The sequence below is a fragment of the Doryrhamphus excisus genome, linkage group LG6 (genome assembly GCF_037039965.1).
Source record: "Doryrhamphus excisus strain RoL-2023G ecotype Guam linkage group LG6, RoL_Dexc_Guam_v1.1, whole genome shotgun sequence".
NCBI lineage: Eukaryota > Metazoa > Chordata > Actinopteri > Syngnathiformes > Syngnathidae > Doryrhamphus > Doryrhamphus excisus.
The window spans coordinates 18,109,175-18,128,472 of record NC_136362.1 but is presented as its reverse complement, the minus strand read 5'-3'; the positions used below and the strand labels follow the sequence as shown (position 1 = coordinate 18,128,472).

The window sequence follows — 19,298 nt, the reverse complement described above, 5'->3', positions numbered from 1 at the left end:
TTTTAGTTCATTTAGCCATTTTGTGCTAATAATAGGTCATGTTCAACCATGAAACAGCATGATTTATGAATTCATGTATGTTTGAAAAACCACAATAGAGTGAAACCGCAAAACTGGAACCACAATGTGGTGAGGGACGACTATATTTATAACTTAATTAATTTTGTACCCATCCCTACTGAGCACTGCTTCTCACATCACCGTGGCTGACTAGTAAACCCACAAACACACATGGAGGTATCTACGGTTACCCCGAGTTATGTCTTTAAAAGCAAGTGCCCATGTCAAAGGTGCCAGCCTTAGTGAAGTGTTAACAGGAAGCAGCCATTGCAACCTAATTCATCCAAACGGAAGTCACACAAATGCAGCAACTGTATATACAGGTACAATTATGGTATCTTACCAAAAAAGGCCTCTTACATCTAATAAAACAATCCTCATACCCACTACACTATTAAACAATGGCTAAATCTATGAAGTATACATACATAATACATATTAAAAAACACATACCTTAATTAAAAAACAATACCAGTAAGAAAAAGCTCAATATGAATGATAATGCTGCAAAATAAAGCTTAAAATGGCAACACAAATGGCCTCTAAGATGGGAAAAATTTCCATAAATATACATATTATTGTGTATTGTATATCAGCAACAAGGACTGTCTATATCTGCTGTCTTTTGTTTTTTTAAATTCTTTAGCACATATGAAATGATCCTATTTGTAACTGCCACAGGGTGCTGTCTGTCTATATATATATATATATATATATATACTATATATATATATATCTTGCATCATTATATATTAAAAATGTGCTTGATTTGAAATTATTTGAAAACAATTAAATGTGGCATTACAGTACTTATACATTAGCACTTTCCATTAAGAATATAATTATATTTTAGTTTAATTATACCCATTATTGACATTTATTGTACTGTATAGCTTTGCTCGATATTATAATATCGTTATTTTATATTGACTGCTGTTATAAATGACTTCTGCTCATTAAAATGTTAAGACTGGTTGAAAAACTGTTTGTTTTTTAATTAATTGCAAACAAGCATTACATTGAAATCGGCTGTCCTGAGTAAGGGAGTAAGTAAAGGCCACAGCCTTTAGGAGAAATGGGAGTAAGACAAAAGCTTAATTTATTGCTTATTCAAATTTTTTTTTGCCTCACTCCCACAAAATCCAACAATGGAAAATGTAAATTCTTACAATTTTTCAACTGGTCTTAACATTTTGATCAGGAGTGTATATGTTGCAGTAGATGTCCTGTGCATTGATATCAATTAGTGGGACAAGAAGTAGTGTGAAAGAGGACAGCTGTGCAAGGTGGTGAAAACAATAAACTTGACTTTTCTTTGGAGTTTTCAATGCTATTAATATGAGCATAACGATAGACACTAATGTGATTACATACAGAGAAACTCTTAATAGCTAAAGGTTCACAGCAGTGCAATGCTACATGATACTGTGAGAAAATAAATTAACTGAATAACGAGTGTAATGTGATGAAGGGGTGCCAAAAAGCCCAAGCGCCTTTAAACTGGTGCAGTAATCTAATGTGAGCGCCTGTGTTTATTGTCATGGCCTGTGGTATTTGTCGTTGAAGCGATGGATAGTTACACAGCCATGGTAAGAGATGCATCGCGGCATCGCTGCAACTCCTGTGATGATGCCCGTTGCCGGGTCGTAGCACATGATTGTGTCCGTCGCTTCGCCATTTTCACCCCGGCCGCCCAGAATGAAGATCTTACCGTTACACACGGACATGCCGCAGCTCTCCTGCAAGCAAAAAACAACAGTGATTAGCTTCACTGAACAAATTCTGCGTACAGAAAATGTTCTACCGACCTGTTTGGCGAACGTGTGCACCACATGCATCCAGTAATCCTCCGTTGGGTCGTAGCAGAATATGGACTTGGTCAGACCGCCACACACGTAGATGAGGTTGTTGAGCGAGACGGCGGAGATGCAGCGCTTGGCGATGGGGATGTTAGCTCGCAGCAACCAAGCATCTGTCTCTGGATCGTAGCACTGGACCTGGGGTGTACAGTCAATTGATGCCAATGTCAGATGGAGACGGTGTCAGCTAATACCGTATCAAGTCAAGTCAAGCTCTTTTTAAGGATATCCATTAGGACAGGGGTCTCGGACTTTCATTCATTCATTTTCTACTGCTTTTTCCTCACGAGGGTCGCGGGGGTGCTGGAGCCTATCCCAGCTGTCTTTGGGCGAGAGGCGGGGTACACCCTGGACTGGTGGCCACCCAATCACAGGGCACATATAGACAAACAACCATTCACACTCACATTCATACCTATGGACAATTTGGAGTCACCAATTAACCTAGCATGATGGCTGTGAGGTCTGCGCGCTAACCACTAGACCAGGGGTGCTCACACTTTTTCAGCATGCGAGCTACTTTTAAAATGACCGAGTCAAAATGATCTACCCACTACAAAAATGCAAAACATCTATTTATTTTCAAATGTATTGAGGATTATTTGTACGTACAATGTATGTTGATGTACCTTACATGACCAAATGAGCCAATATTGCAAAACACACATAATTAACTATGAACATTTTTTGTAATTACCTGAGTTTACTTTGATGACTTGCACTGAATTGAATCAGCCAGGGATGCATAGTCTGGACAGTAGCTGCTGATAGCCAGGTTAGCCAGGCAAACGCACTTCGAAAAAGACATTGTGAAAAAAAAAGTCCACCTCCCATTCCGTATGGAAGTGATATGTTTTTGCCTTTTTACTTGGTCCAGCTCCTTCACTCATTTTAGTGACCATAAACTTTAGCGAGGGCTTAAAATCTGACGCAATTCGCCGACTAGCTTAGCACTTTGCATCGTTGTTTACGCATGAGCGGTGACCTGAAGGTCAAAATTCAGTTGTCATCTGATTGGTTGTCCTGTATGTCAATCAAGTAACGGGGATGGATGATAGGCTGACATTGTAAGTTCTGCTGCACTTAGAGACGTTGTTTGATTTGATTGGTCACCCGAAGGGCAACATTCAGTTGTCATCTGAATGGCTGCCCTGTATATCAATCAAGTGACGGCATGCTAGGATGATATTTTTTTAATGTCACGCCGCGATCGACCAGTACCACCTCCGCGATCGACCGGGAGATCGCGATCGACTTAATGAGCACCCCTGCACTAGACCCTGGGTCTCAGTCCTACGAAACCATATTTTGTGGTTTTAGACTTGACACCAAAATTTAGTGTAAATGAGGCCCACGCACCCTCGGAAAGATGATGAGATGAAAGGGTCAATGAAACAGCCAAGTAAAAAATAGAGCTTCTACTACTACTACTACTACTACTACTACTACTACTACTACTATGAACATCTCCCATCTAAAGTTACTGTATGTGTTTAGAGTTAATCTAATTATTATTCTCCACCTGGGGTAGTAGTTGCCCTGTGTATGTGTTACCTACATTTCCTGTTGAGTATTAAGTTGCTATATGATAGTTAGGATGTTCTTTCTTTTTTGACACTTTTTTTGACCCCGTTTGGGCCTCCTGCTTTAAGTCACAATCTAAGACAAAAACGATAAATTTTTTTAAATCATGTTTTCAAAATCAGTGAAATAATGCCTGGTAAGTTTCAATAAATAACAAACATCACTTAAAATCAGCATCATGACACCTCCTCTATTGTTTGTCAAGTTGCCAAACCTGTATCTATATTATGGCTGCAGGTCACTGGGGCATGTGAGTGACAGAAAGAAAAGCTCTGACTCATTTATGAAGGAGCTGTTGTGGCACCACCTTCTGGACACATGTACATATCTCCTGCTCACATTGTTGTATCTCGATGGCATAATTATAATCAAAAGAAATTAACTGCGACAAAAAGGCACCGCAGCTGTCATCACTAAGTGTGTGCTTAAGGAAGTTGGGCAAACATCTGCGCTTCCCACCTTGTCTGAACAGGTGTTGTCGTCAGGCCCTCCTCCTATGACAAAGAGCTTGCCGGCACAGCTCGCCACGGCCGGAGAGCTCACCGCCTCCTTTAAGGGAGCCACCTCTGTCCAGCGGTTTGAGAAGGAGTCGTAACACTCCACGCTGCTAAGGCGGCTCTGACCATCATAGCCACCCACGGCGTAGACCTAAGGACCCACACACACATACAGAAGACACATCAGCTTTAAACACAGAGCAAGAGCGCTGTTTATGGCAAAGTTCAAACACAAAGAGCTCACGTAATTATAAAGGTGAACATGTGTTTGTGCATCAGCGAAAAGAGAACCAGTCTATCTGGTGTGGAGAGGGGAAAAAAAAATGACGCACTGCTTCCAAACACACAATCACCGACTGACGTCTATAAACTCCGGCATACAGGCTATTGTTAATGGCTAACCTTGCCATTTAGCATGACTCTCGCAGACAATATGTCTTCAACCATTGTGCTATATTGACATAGTGAATGTCCATAAAACCTTTTAATGGCACAAATAAAGTAAGCAGCTTTGTCACAGTCAATGCATTAACCTGCAGTGGAAAACACTAGAAAAACTGCTGATATGAATTCATAAAAATGAGAAGTAATGCTTCATGTCTGACACAATCGAAACCCCTCTTGTTCTTCTCGTCCTTCTAATGCAAACAAGTACTAAGAGGCAGGGAGAGAGGAAGTAAAAAAAGTGTATGGAGGAGGAAGAAAAAAGACAGGAAAACATACCAATCAATAAGAAACATGGAGGGAAACGTTGAAAACATTTACATTTTTACATTATTTACGTATTTACATTTTACACCTAACTGCATCACTGCCTATGGTAGGTTTGGCAGTTCATGAGGTGTTTTACGTGTGCTCATGACAACAAAATCTAACTCAAATATATATATATATATATATATAACGTGGGCAAAGGTAAAATGACAACTTCCTTTCTCGTGAATTTAAGACTTTTTTCATAAATGTATAACTTTATTGTCAAAACCTACGAAATACACTTCTGCCTTTTTTCTGCCTCGATTGCCGTTATTTGCTGCTTTCTGGTCCCTTGTTGGAGAGGGGGGCTAGCAGAGGTTGCCACTGTCTGGAATTCGCCCTGACAGAATCGGGCAATATCCGAGGTGGTCCACCTCTAAGAGGCGCTGCAACGGAGGGCCATGCTTTGGCTGGTGATCATCCCAAAACCAGCGGCTGACCCATCTCTGCTGATGTCACTAAATCTGCTTTTGGACAATATCATCATGTATGAAAGGGGTACTCATGGTATGACAAAGAAGGCTCTTGGGGAACACAAGACCAGAGAGGTTGGGAAACACTGTTGTATATGCATGCCAACCAAGGTCAAATTTTACATTTTTGCTGTTAACCGAAAAACCCTCTAATTGGTGCGAATTCAAACTGAAGTTCCCCTGTATTTATTTTCATTCATTCATTCATTCATTTTCTACCGCTTTTTCCTCACGAGGGTCGGGGGGGTGCTGGAGCCTATCCCAGCAGTCTTCGGGCGAGAGGCGGGGTACACCCTGGACTGATCGCCAGCCAATCACAGGGCACATATACTGTATTTATTTTATTATATGTTATTGTTATATGTGATATATGTTCTGCTCAAAAGGTGTTGAAAAACATGTTAGCATACATGTATTGCAGACATCCTCAAAGTTATGTCATCATCTGACAAGTCATCAATGACTTCTGGACAAATAGCTAAATGCCATCTTTGCCCCTGCAAAGGCATTTTGCATGATGGCAGACATACTTTTCAACCTATCTTGCTCAAATTTCACAGATGTGTCCTTGTCAGTCCCCGAAAGGTGTATTCCAAATTTGGTGGTGATTCAGCTAAACATCCTAAAAAGTTACAATGGGTGATTTATAGAGTGCATTAAGCTTTGTGTGTCAATCACACTTATCATGTCAAACTTTTGCATTTAATAACCACCACCATTTAGCGTGTTTATTAGCACAGACAACATAGTGGAGTTTAGGTTTTGCTGAATTTTCTCCCTTTTGTGTGCAGCAGCTCAAGAGTTGAAGAGTTGGCTTACACAAACAAATTCACAGTCATGTGAAAAAAATTAGGCCACACCATAAGGTGTACATAAGTTTAACACACAGCCTTCTTCGAGAACTGCAATCTCGTAGTTTATAAATGGGAATATATATGTAAAATATATTTTGCACAAATTGTTAAAGGAGCAAAATCATTTCACCAAAAAGCAGAAACCGACACGGAAAAGGGCATAAAAGTGAAGCAAAAAGCACACATGTGTGGCAGACATAGGAAGTAGTCAAGAGACATGAACCTCCTCCCCTGGGAGTAAAAGGAATGTGTCTTTCCAGGAATAATATCTATCTATGTGTGCAAGCACTAAAGCTGTATTACTGTGGCGTCACTGTGGAGTGTGTGTATACAGAGCATGATCAGCTTTTAAACACACAAATGTACATTAATGACGCACCATGGTAAAACAACTTTCTTTGTTATGTACTGACTTTTACAACAACAACCTGCTTGTGACCTTAATGTTTATCAAAAAAACACCCAAAATGAAAGCCATGCCTTTCAATGAACAAAGCCCTCTAAAATGGTTTATGCAGTAAACAAGCGTGTGAACATGCACATTTTTCAGGACAAAAAAAACATAAGCACACAAACACAAAACATATGTATATATCCAGGCATCTTTTTTTTTCTTTTTTAAACATTCTCTTTGGCAGATAGTTACAACTTCTTTTGAGTTGCACATACTAATGCAATGAAAGTGGTCAGTAATGTTTTAAATCATCTTGTTGTTTACATCTATCCAGTTCAGGACATTACAACAACTATCTCAATAGTAATTTCAATAAAGTAGATTATGCATAGTCATAACTCACTCTGCTGCATATTGGATGTATTGCATTACACGTATTGTATGTATGCAAACACAGCAGAGCATACACATGATGAGAGCTAGTTTGCTACCTGCAGGCACAAGTGATGGGCACAGATCCAAGAAACATCCGGTAACCTAAAACAGGAACGTCCACCTGGCCTTGCATTGGGAGACTGTAAATAGCCCAGCCAGTAAAGGCAGAGAGATTAGGCATCTCATCACGTGTACGCATATTTCAGTCAAAAAGGATTTCACTGCAAGATGCTGGATTTGCGGGAGAAGTCAGTTACTGGATGAGGAGGTGGCCTTTAAACGTATCTTTGAGTTCATGCTATGGTAAATGTCTACAAGCCAGAGGCATTTTGGACTTGTATGAGAAATTTCAAGTCGATTCATTCAGAGTACAGGTGACGCATGGGGAGAACATGCAAACTCCACACGGAGATGCACAAACAGATTCGAACAATTAAATAGATAAGAGTAGTGTTATTGCTGCTGGAATTATTCAATTCATGACAACAGTGACAAGCTCAGAACTCAAAGGAGAAGGTGTTTGCGGAGGTGGGGTGTCCACCTCCGAATGGGGAAATAATGTACTTCACACTGACCAATCACAGCCTTAAAGGTCAGCGTCGCCACAGCTCAAGGATTTTTTTTGGAGGTGCACGTTAAGCTATGTGCAGTGGAAACTGAAACCGCCAAAATGTGTACCTGCGGCTAAGCACACAGGTGTATTCAAGGGTCAACATGCACACCTTGTTGGAAGGTTGGCCAACTTAAGCTGTATTTGTCAAATACCAGGTAAATATTGCTAACGGTGGCATTTTTGTGACTCTGAGTTTTTGATGGAGGAAGTCAAGATATTGTATGTACCTTTAAACAATGGATATTGTTGCTCCTCGTGACAAGTTGCCCTTATGGTCCAACATGACTGATAAGCAGAAAGGTGGCTATTGACACAGGTGACTGGAATTTAGACTGACTTCCTATCTGCCACTCTAGAACAGTGACTTGATCATTAGTGTCAATCAGGTACGGAGAGAATGGTACACTATGTTTAAAACCAAATTCCTACATGTCTGGAGGTTGAGGGAGCATTTGGAGTACTTATATTTGACTCTTGGAGGTGTGACTGGGACTTGAAAGTAGACTAAAAGCTCTGTAAAGCATTCTAGTAAATTCCAAACAAGTTAGTCTTAAAGTTCATTGTAAATGTAAACGCAGGCACTCCTGACTACACATGAATATGCTACATTGACGGGCGCTTGATCCACACTTTGAATTTATACCACAAGCATTTTTAAAAAGTCACTCACTTTGCCCAGCAGGACACCCATCTTATGTCTCCACCGTCCTTTGTTTAAAGAAGCCACTCTGATCCACAGGTTGAGTTGGGAGTTATACATCCACACATCCCTGCTGTTGATGCGACCACCTGTACAAGATACAACATTTATTTTAGCATCATTTGAAAAGCAGCCAAGATTTGCTATTTCATCTGAAACAAGTTAGAAGTAAAAAAAATTCCCTCGTGAGTATCTTATCAAACGTTTTCATCCTTATCTAAACAGTTTAAAAAGGTGCAAAGAAAGGTCAAATATATGAAAAAACGTACTGTATGACGTTACAGAATAACAGTATTTGGCAGTAAATCACCACGTGAGTTTAACGTACCCTTGAAAAAGCCCTTCATCCTCAAACACACAACTGTATTTCTAACCGCGGATCACATTTAAAAACAAACCCTTTGTCAGTCACATTAGCTTGTTTGACGTGGCTAAAAGGTTGATTTTATGACACTACTAGTAGTAAATGACAGCATGCATCCATGCTTATGTAGCTGCTGTGTCACTAAAGACCAAGACTGAATTTCAACAATTTTGAAAACAAGTCAGACAGGGGACTTCAAAAGTAGCCTTGTAATCTTAAAAAGGGCGGACATGGTGCATGTTTTCATTAAAAACATGATTCATCCAGTTCACCTGGAGATGACCTCAGGCAATAACAAAGAAGAAGCTCTGCCATTTGTGTGCCATTTATCATGGACACCATTTCTGCACGTGTTAATAATGGTTAGTAGAATGTTTTCGAATGCAAAGAATTCTTGCTGCTTGAAGACATACAGTGAGTACAGTCTTCCCATTTCAGCAACCTTTATATTGTATTATGGAGTTGTCAGTGTACAGCTTACAGACATACATACAGTGTACATAATTGACATAATTGACCTCTCCATCACCTTCACCTTTAGCTTCATCATCAAAGCAAGTCCCAGAAGTGACGGGATCATGCTCTTCTTCAGAATGTTACAGTTCATGTTAGAATCCATGCTTTCCTCAATGAACCGCAGCTCCACCCGACCAGGAGCACCCATGCATCTCCACCCTTAATAATACCACCCTCACACTTGACTGTCGCCAAGAAACAATTTCCTTGACTTGATCAGCAACAGTATCTCGAAAATATTTTTTTTTTACTAGCATATCCAACTTCCATTTCTACATAATTGTCCTTTGAGCAGATATACTATAATTTAAAAAAGCTGCTCAGAGGTGAGGGCTGTAATCTCTTTTGTGAGATACTGTATCTGTAACGTATGAGCTACACAACTGTGGTATTCAAATGTGCATATGTGGTTACGTTTGATAAAGTCTTGACAAAGTACAGTGCATGGTTTGAGGTGTTGCAGTGACTGTCAAGAGTTGGTGTCCTGGGAGAGAAAGCATGACTGGTTCTGGATAAACACTTGCTATATTAGACCAGAGCTTACTGCAGCTGTGCAGAATGAACTAGAGGCAACCCTACCATATTATTTACTCCAGTTACAGAGCGGAGGCACATAGGCAGTGTAGTGGAGGGTAGACAAAGTACAATAATAAGAGTGGTTATAAAAATGGGTCAGTGAATGTGTGTCTGTGAGATGAAGAGAAAGGGGAGGGGTGTGTTGACTTTTCCAGGCGGAGTCTTGGGGGTAGATAGACGGTGCACATGTGAGGACTTGGCACTGAGCTCATATTAAAAAAAAGAGAGCATAAACACAAGGGCTAAAGGAAAGAACTCACTTTTCACCTTCTTCTTTACATCTTTCAACTGTCGGTGTTGGTGCTGCTGTTTTTTTGTCCCGCACGTTTACAGCATATGCTGGGCATGTTTGAGCATGACCTATCTTTGAACACACTTTTACAATATGGTATATCCTTGGAGGAAAAAAAATGGCTTCCAAGGTCATAGTGTAAAAAACATTGAGAAGAACAAAAACATTGCGAGTTTGGCTGAAAAGTTACAGTGAATGATGTCATGCTAATTTAGGTGTGTTTGTCACCAAAGAAGCCTTACACCATTTTTGGCTCAGGCTAGTTTCCAAACAGTCACGGAAAATTAAACTGCATCAAATAGCAAATATATCAAAACATAATATAAAAATACACCCTATAAGTTACAAACTAATGGGAAAGATAGAGGCCCCAATGGACTGAGTACTACAAAATATAGCAGGCCAATAAGGGAAGTCTGGGGAGTGCATCCAGATGTTTCCGTCATATTTTCCTTCAATTCTAGTGTGCTGCAACAGTAAAAATAACCCAAGACAGAAAGTCATCATGGCCATCATTTGGAAGGCCCCGCATACACAGATTCCAAGTGAATACCTCATAGTACTGCATATGAATTATTATGTACATTTCATTGTGACAATCATATTCATACCATTTAGATTTTGTTGATGATCCAGCAAAGCGGGGCTCTTACCTGACACCAGAATATCATTGCGGAGGGCGCACACAGCGTATTCTGACTTGGTAAACTCTGGCAGTTTGGCAAGTGATTTCCACTCGCCGGTCACTGGATCATAGCACTCGGTGTAAGGCAGATTAAAGCCTCCCACCCTTTCACAACCACCGACCACCACTATCACCTCAGAGTAGCCAGTCGACCTAGAAGAGAGAGAGACTGTTTCAATACACCGAAGAAACTAGTACTTTAGCCCACGTAACATATTGGTGCGGCTATAAGAGAATCCCATGCCTTGGTGACTCAGTGTTGTTGTGTTATTAATACGCTGTGTGAGTGATACTGTGTATTTATTACAATAACCAGCATATAAGCATCAAACAATCGATACAATGATCCACCTGCTCAATCATTGGCGGAAATACAACTTAATAGACCTTGAAGGGGACCTGTTATACTCATTATTATACTCAATCTTTGTATTGAGTTCTGGACTGTTACAGACAGCTACACATCATCAAAAGCTTTCTAGATCTTCCAGTCCCTGCACCGTTTCTTGTAATGTTTACATGCATTTCCTGCCACCTGCCAAACAGTCTGTGTCCACGCCGTGGAAGTGCTGCCTAAAATATAGCCCTGGCGCTGGAATTTAGACTTTATTATGCCCATACTACTGTAAACATGACAATAAAGTAAACTGTAAACATTTGGTGTGTAGCTCCAAGAAGCGCTATTGTTCACTTTATCTACTTTTTATACACCTTTCCAACATTATAGACTCCATATACAGTATCAAATACAGCAACATGTAATGAGTGGGCTATTTGACAATGTGTAGCACAACCTGCTTCTTTTTAATACAGCTGTCCTCCATGAAGACATGTAAGAATCCATTGTGTTCTTCTACAGCAATAAGACACGCACATGTCCCCAATTAGATGGATTTGTTATGACAGGGTTGTCGCTCCTACAAAAGTAGCTTCACTTATCTCCAGGCAAAGTTCAGTTTCAAGGGCTCCTATCAAGCTCATGTGCAACAAAAAGAAAATGCAGGGAATAAAGGCTACATTTCCACATGATCGCATAGCTCAAAATTACTGGTTGGCAGAAACCCACAGTCCCAGCATATTTCAATGCAGTCTGCTTCCTTTAATGTGATAGAATGTGCGGTTTGCATACATGTAGTGTACACGAGACATGAGACAGTCCAACATAGGCGTGGCTCGTCTTAATACGTCTGTTCACGTGATGTTGTCTGGATGCTTCCCGAGAGCACAATAGAGGGAGAGAATCAGGCAACTACAAGGATTGATGCCCTTGGGCAAACGGCATGAAAATGGGGGACCAACTGCCGACTTGGCTTTCTGCTGTGAAGAGATGGGCCTAAATACTAACACAATGCGCTTAAAATACACAGAACACAGGTTTGATCAGTTAAAAACACTTGCACAGCCCCGAGTGAGCCGTTACAGCAGGTCATCTGACTCAATGGAGCAGCTGCTGTGTGCTGTACAGCTGCTCACCGTGTGTTGGTTTTGAATTTCATTAATGAGGCATTTCTCAGCGCCGCCCAGCCTTTGTCCTATCAAACAAACTCAAATGAAAAAACAAACATATGGTGGAAAGGAGCAGAGGTGAATTGGCAGCAGGTACAAGACTCAACATTTCCTTGTGGTTGTGCATTGCATCATGTTATTATTGAGTTATTTTCTTTTTTTTTTTCACTCAGAGTATGTGTATCAACATGCTCTGCTTCCTTGTTTAGCAATGTGCTGGCAGACATGCTTGGCACAATAACACTCCCTGTCGCTCTGTCACACGCACATATACACAAGAACAACAACAACACAGCCAGGGGCACCAAGTTGAAGTTGTAACCTCTGGCCATGCAAACGTGAAGCATGTTTTCTTCCCTCTATCTGACCTCTATCAACACAGAGGAATGCCGACTTCTTTTCAACAACATCGACATCTGAGCACATAACCATAACAAATATTTCTGAATGGCGGAGGGTGTAATATTGTCTTGATTGCTTGGAATTGATTGTAAATTTTGCAGTGGCAAAAGGCAGTCTCAACAAGAACAAGAACATGACATCGACTATGGAAAGTGGAGCCGCATCCACACGACTGTATCTCCTTATAAGCCTTATTATGCTCAGAACAACACTGGCATTGAAACAGAAGTTCACAACATTCAGGATGGTCATCACAGCCCTTTCTAAATTATATTTTTGTTCTACTCTACACTGCATATATTTGGGTCATAAATTTGAGTTATGCCAATGCAATGCTGTAAAACGAGGCGCCAAATCAACAGTTGCTTTTTAAAAAATGTATGTTTGTCCTATTTAAGTAGCACTATGTATCCTTAGCAATGCAGTATTTCAGCAAGCGTGCCATCGATATCGTCTTCTGGTGTCCCTCTACTGATGTATTTAGTAACATGTGACATAACAGGAGAGGAACGATCACATGGAGTCATTTTATGAGCATGTATTTGACAAAGCCAATCAGGAGGACACATTGCTTTTTTCTATAATCAAACTTTTGTTACTTTACCAAGGCCGCAATATAGGTATATAACATTACCTGCGTGGCCGGGTTCTGGGTGACATCATCTCATTTCCAAGTACATGGTAGCGCCTGGCCTCATGGAGAAGATGGTAGCACTCCGGAGCGTTCTGAATGAGCTGGTCGCCCTCCACAGTCTGGACAAAGTAATTGGGGTGCAAAAGCGGAAGACGCACGTGGTGCAGCAGAGCTTTAAGCATGGGCTTCCTGTGCTCCACACTGCTGTACACCCATCGCATCACCGCCTCAAACACCATCTCCTCCTTACCGACGGACAGCTCATCACTGTCGATGTACTCCTCCAGCTCTTCCCTGCATAGGTCTAGGAACTCCTCGTGCTGAGCCACATCAGAGAAGTTGGCCAGAGCGTAACTGCGGCAGCGACTGGCCAGCTGCTTGAGGGCGTGAGCGTCAGCAAAGCGCTGGATACCGAGGCAGTTGCATGGGTCCAGCTGATCCTCCAGGAACTTTGCACAAGCGTCACGCAATGTGGAGATCTGGAAGAGACTGGAGGTCTCGAAGAGGAACTGGACATTCTCCGTGGTGATCTTTGCGCGGCCGGTGTAAACATAAGTGAGGAAAGAGTCCATGGCTTCGGCTAGAATGCCGTTGATTTCCACCAGCATCTCACGGCTCTCTCTGTGATCATTGCAGAACATGGCTCTGAAGTAGGAAGAGCAGGCGGAGAGCACGGCGCGATGGCAGGGGAACTCGCGGCCCTGAACGCTGATGACCACGTCTGTAAACAAGCGGCAGTCGCGGAACTCATTGAATACCTGCAGGATACCCTCGGAGTGCGACGAGCCAGAGCAGAAGTCCAAGACATCCTGGCTAGCTAAGATTTTGGAGTCAACCTCAAATACCTGAGGAAAAACACTATTGGTTAAGATTTGGAAGAAGCTTTTCCTCAGAAGACATAAAACAAATGGACTTTTCAATGCACCTTGCGTTTGACAGCTGGTGAGTCTCTGATGCCAGTGTCCTCCCTGTTCATCCGTCTACCCAGGATCAACACCATGGCTGCAGCCTTCAAATGGACAGAAGCAGAAGAAGCAGTATTAAACAACAACTTTACATAACTGTTCTATAGGGATGTTCCGATCAGGGTTTTATGCTGCCAATAACGATCCCAAGCATCCATGAGTGATATCGGCTAAAAGCTATCACTTAGATGAAGTCCATCCATTCTTTTTCTATGCCACTTATCCTCACTAAGGTCGTGGGGGTATGCTGGAGCCTATCCCAGCCGACTTTGGGTGAGAGTTGGTCACCAGCCAATCACAGGGCACATATAGACAAACAACCATTTACGCTCACATTCATACCAATGGACAATTTGAGTCACCAATTAACCTAGCATGTTTTTTGGAACGTGGGAGGAAACCGGAATACCAGGACAAAACCCACACACCAACCAGGACACAGATGAAGTGTAAATGTTTAAATGTACTACTGGCTAAGTTGACAAATATTGATGCCCACATGTGTGATCATTCACCTTTCGGCTTTTGTGGCATCTTTGTTTACACACTTTGCCTGGTTGTCACTGCGTCATTAGTCCCAGCTTGCTAGCTAGTCAGTTTTCCGCCTAGGCTCTGGTCTTTTAACTCCAAAAGGGACATTTTGTCTTTAAAACAAGCAAGCAATGCGGTTATTTGCAACTTGTTGCAAAAGTAGCTTTAATAGTGGTGAAAGTTGGATACATCTACGCTCATAAACCTTGACACTGAATTCATACTGATTCATACTGGAGGACAGACTTTTTTTATCTTTGCTTCTCAAGTCCGGCACGGCCCTGTAAGTGACCCGGTGTTTGAGGACCCCGATTTATGTCTGAATGAATCAAGCTTTTAGGTGTAATGACAGGCTGGTGATTTCTGGTCTGCAGTAAGTATTGAAGGAGTAATAAATAACTGTGCACGACAGTTGAAGTTATTATTATTCAAGTTATGCTTGTATTATTGGACAATTTTAAGCTAGCTCAATCTTTTGCAACATTCTAAAGCATCCTGATGAACTCAAAGTCAAACTCCCTATACAGCAAGAGAGTAAATATATAAATAAATAAAGATTCTGGGATGAGCGGAAGTGACAATATAAGGAGGAGGGGTGGCTCTTTAAAATAAAATTTAAAAAAACACTAGGATGTTCTTATCAATTCTAAATATGACATAATTCCTGAATAAATGATGTACTGTAGTAAACTACATGTGCTGCATTTACATGCTCATTAATACATATCATCACTGGTACTGCTCATGTTACACACTATAATAGTACTCTGCTCTAAACATGTATAATTGTAAATATCTCAATATAGTCGAGCCCTCAATATTCCTGTCAATAATGCTATAATTCTGTTTTGACTTCATCTGCTGTTTTGCACTGCTTTACATGTCATTTTTACATGTTTTATATTTATATCTTTTTATTCTCTTTTTGATTGTTGCATCAACCCACCACAACAAATTCCAGATTATGTGTGGACTATACCTGACAATAAACCTGACTAATGTGTGAGGTTACTAATATTTTTGTTAGAATAATAATGAAAATACCTCAGTAAGATGAATGTAGTGTTAAATCAATACCTCTCTGACAGCTTGAATTAAAACTGAGCATTATTATCTTTGTCAAGGCACAATTGTTGTTACAGTTGATGCATATGTACCTAATGAATTGTCTGGTGAGTGTACACAGAACCTAGCAACCCCATTGAATCCCTGTGGTACACACAAAGCACTTAAATAGAAATAACATAAAAGTAAAAAAACACACGAGTGACAGAACGCGTGGTGACGTACGCCTTGCGTCACTTTTTTTTTTTTTTAAAGAAAATCTGTATAGGAATAAGGAATACTGTATCTGTGTTGACACTTCATCTACTGTAGCTCATCACCCTGACGCAAAACAGTTGTGCCCTGCAGCACAATGAGACAGGAGACAGAAAGAGGCGGGAGACAGGTTGGGCAACCGTTGGAAGGGCCAACCTACATGTCAGTCAGGTTTGTTTTCAAATGGTGGGGGCAGAGATTCACCAGGGAAGTGAGCATAAACAACTTTGGAACAGCACAGACATAAACACAACATACACGACTTGGAACTGAGGCTTGAGCAACATACATTAAGATCCATTTTTAGCCTTAAAGTTTCACTTCAAAGTAACAAAGAAGTGTCCCTGGGTTGTACAAGTCGAAAGTACCTAAGAAGTTGAATATTTTGTGTCTCAAATCAATACAAAAAAGTGCACGGTACGGTCAAGCAGGGACGGACATTTGGATTCATTTCTTTGACTATGGGGAAAACCATCAAACCATATCATGAGATAACCTCCAAGTGGGCCCCTACTTTCATGCCAGTGTCACCCTGAGCAGAATAACAATGCTGCCCGGGAGAATTGTACCGCAGCATGGATGTTGCTCAACTTCTCATAGCTGACGTCGTAGTGTGATGATAGCAAGAAGAGTTTTGTCAATAGTACTATTACTTCCTGTCTTTCGTCCATCAATTACGCCAAGTAGGGATGGATATTTGATGTAATTTATTTTCAGTAGTTAATTTTTCATATTATGAGTGACTTCTGAATGTGTTTTGAACTTCTCACAACTGACACAATATATTTGTCTACTTAAAATAAAACTATTCAACATGATGTCTCACAAGTTATTGTTCACTATTTATATCTACATGTAAAGGTCACATATTTGACCTCAATATGACTTTCTCGTTGGGCCACGATTCCTCCTGATAAAAGCCAGCAGCTGATTGACGCCAGAGAAGTGACATCATATATTTCAGGTTATTTTTAAACTTTGGCTCATGTTCAACACTGTGTTTTTTTAAGTGCGTAAGTAAGTAAACCTGCCAGCAGCAAACCAGCATGTAACATCTCATCAAGACCTAAGGAGTGGTATGGCCACAGCAGCAGACCTCTGACGAGGCACACTGACTATAAAGAAGACTTGAATTAAGTACAAAAGCATTTGATGTCACTAAATAGAATGCATTTTTATTTCATGTTCTATTAGAATGTAATCGCTTGGACTATGGTGTTACTGATTATATTTTAATCTGTGAGATACATTAATTTATAATTAATAAAAAAACACTGTACAAAAAACTTTTTAAAAATACATACACGACTCATTTAAAAAGATGAATTTACATATTTTGAAAAAAGAATGGAATTGTTTAATTGTTCGGTTGAATGTTGGTCAGTGTATTGCAATACAGGAAACGTGTGCCTGTCGTAAACAAAGGGGACAGTATGTTTTGCCCACCATTAGCCCTCAAAAACACACTCAAGATCAGCTAAGTCAACATTTTAACTGACAACATTTTAACAAGCCATGGAGTTATTATTTTAAAAAACGATACAAAACACAGAGCACATCACAGTAATGGAAAATACGTATTACCTTAGGAAGGTTTCAAATGAAGCTTCCTGGAGGGAAATGCTGAAAAAGTGTCTTCTGGCAAAAAATGGGGTTTGAATATAATTTAAAAGAACTTTCCTGAAACAATTAAGGGACAAAAAATAAGATGTTACGCAGCCCGTACATATTGACAATACATTAAAGCGACAACAAAGAGCTCTATCTATCTAACTGTAAACACAGAACCTATTTATACTTGACAAGGGAAAAAAAAGTTCCTTCCCCATAGCGCCCTCAGCTGCCGTTGCTGATGCTTTGTGGGAAATGTAGTTACCTTGACGTTTCTTCACTGTTTCTACCCCCGCCTGGGAACGACACTTCCCAGGAAGCCGAGGTTCTCCACGTGGCTGGCTTTTGTTTGCAAACAAAGTCGACTTTTACAGGAGAAACGCAGCACACAGTTCAACATTAAACCGCAACGTAGCAACACTTTCGAAAAAAATGCAAGTGAGTGTGTAAGGAATGTGATGAAATGGCTGTATTGTTACTTATTCAAAAATCAACCTACGTAGCAATGCATTCAGATAAACGTGTCAGGAAAAATATGTACGTATGTACTGTAGTTTGTAGCAGGTGAAGTCGTCCTTAGATAAGGGGAGGAGTCTAGCAAAAAAAGGATGTCATAACTTCCAAAATATTTCTGAGAGTTCCCCTCTGAGTTCCCTGAAAGGCTTCATGTTTTGAGTTCAGGCTGCACTCCCCCACCCCCTCCCTCCACACTCATTGTTTTGGAGTCGGTTATACTACAACTGACAAAAACTGCTTTACATAGGCTACATCTACAATGGAACATTACACAGGTTGGTTGAATGACTATGGAAATCACGTTAAAAAGTGCTCCAGCCTTAAAACCAACCTAACTGGTTATAGAAGCATATTTTAACTTGGCAATAGAAAAAGTGGTTAGAGTTATTGCACAGTTGAAGAATCACAATCGCTGATACTGATTTGCCAAAAAGAAACAGTGCATATTTTAGCTGTCCAAGAACTATCGTGAATGCATTAACAGTACTGTATATAGTTCCGGTGTGTGAGACATGTCAATTCAAACTTTATTTTTAAAGCACATTTTAAAACAACCAGGGTTGATCAAAGTGCTGCACAAGCAATATGGCCAATAAGACAATAACATACAATGTACTGTAGCTATAGATCAATATGCCATGACAAGACATAGACAACAAATATAGCTAAAAGCTATAAAATATACAACATTAAAATCATTGTGCTTCTTCAGTCTTTATTGAATGACAAAAGGTGGGCTTTCAGCAGTGCTAGAGCAGGGGTCTCAAGGCCCCGCCTTGATATGAAAGTTTCATGTTAGTGCGGCCAGCGCAAGTTTGATATGGATGCTGTATGGTATCATGTACCCAGAAAAAAATATTACGTTTGATTAATGTTCATGTTATAGGTTAATAGTTATCCTCCCTATCCGTGTGGAAGTGGTACGTTTTTGGCTATTTAAGTTTAAAGGAAATAACTTGAAGGCTACCGTTTAGGTCGCTAGCTCTCTAGTTTGCGAGTTAGCATGTGTCTCAAGACCCTGCAGTTGCGCAATATGTTGTAAATAAAAAGAGTATAAATGTGACTATAGTCGTGTTTTGTCATGTCTACAGGGCTCTAATAATGCTTTGTTCATTTTAATCTGAAAAAAATAATTTGTCTACCCACCAACTATAT

At 40.5% G+C, this 19,298-nt stretch overlaps 1 protein-coding gene across 1 annotated transcript; it reads right to left on the bottom strand.

The window, feature by feature from the left end:
* Positions 1 to 901: 901 nt before the first annotated feature.
* Positions 902 to 17,812, bottom strand: klhl24a (kelch-like family member 24a). Its single transcript, XM_058066397.2, has 8 exons — positions 17,601 to 17,812; positions 14,126 to 14,209; positions 13,201 to 14,045; positions 10,627 to 10,811; positions 8,196 to 8,314; positions 3,963 to 4,151; positions 1,869 to 2,057; positions 902 to 1,799 (listed from the first exon to the last, which is right to left on the bottom strand). Exons 2-8 carry the CDS (start codon positions 14,198 to 14,200, stop codon positions 1,599 to 1,601), a joined length of 1,803 nt encoding a protein of 600 aa, XP_057922380.2. The 5' UTR covers positions 14,201 to 14,209; positions 17,601 to 17,812; the 3' UTR covers positions 902 to 1,598.
* Positions 17,813 to 19,298: the final 1,486 nt, after the last annotated feature.

Excerpts from the sequence above, each read along its gene's own strand:
- klhl24a (XM_058066397.2), bottom strand. The coding sequence starts at position 14,200 with ATGGTGTTGATCCTGGGTAGACGGATGAACAGGGAGGACACTGGCATC. Across the intron at positions 8,315-10,626 it reads CAATGATATTCTGGTGTCAG|GTGGTCGCATCAACAGCAGG; the intron begins GTAAGAGCCCCG and ends TATCTTGTACAG. Across the intron at positions 1,800-1,868 it reads TGCACACGTTCGCCAAACAG|GAGAGCTGCGGCATGTCCGT; the intron begins GTCGGTAGAACA and ends TTTTGCTTGCAG.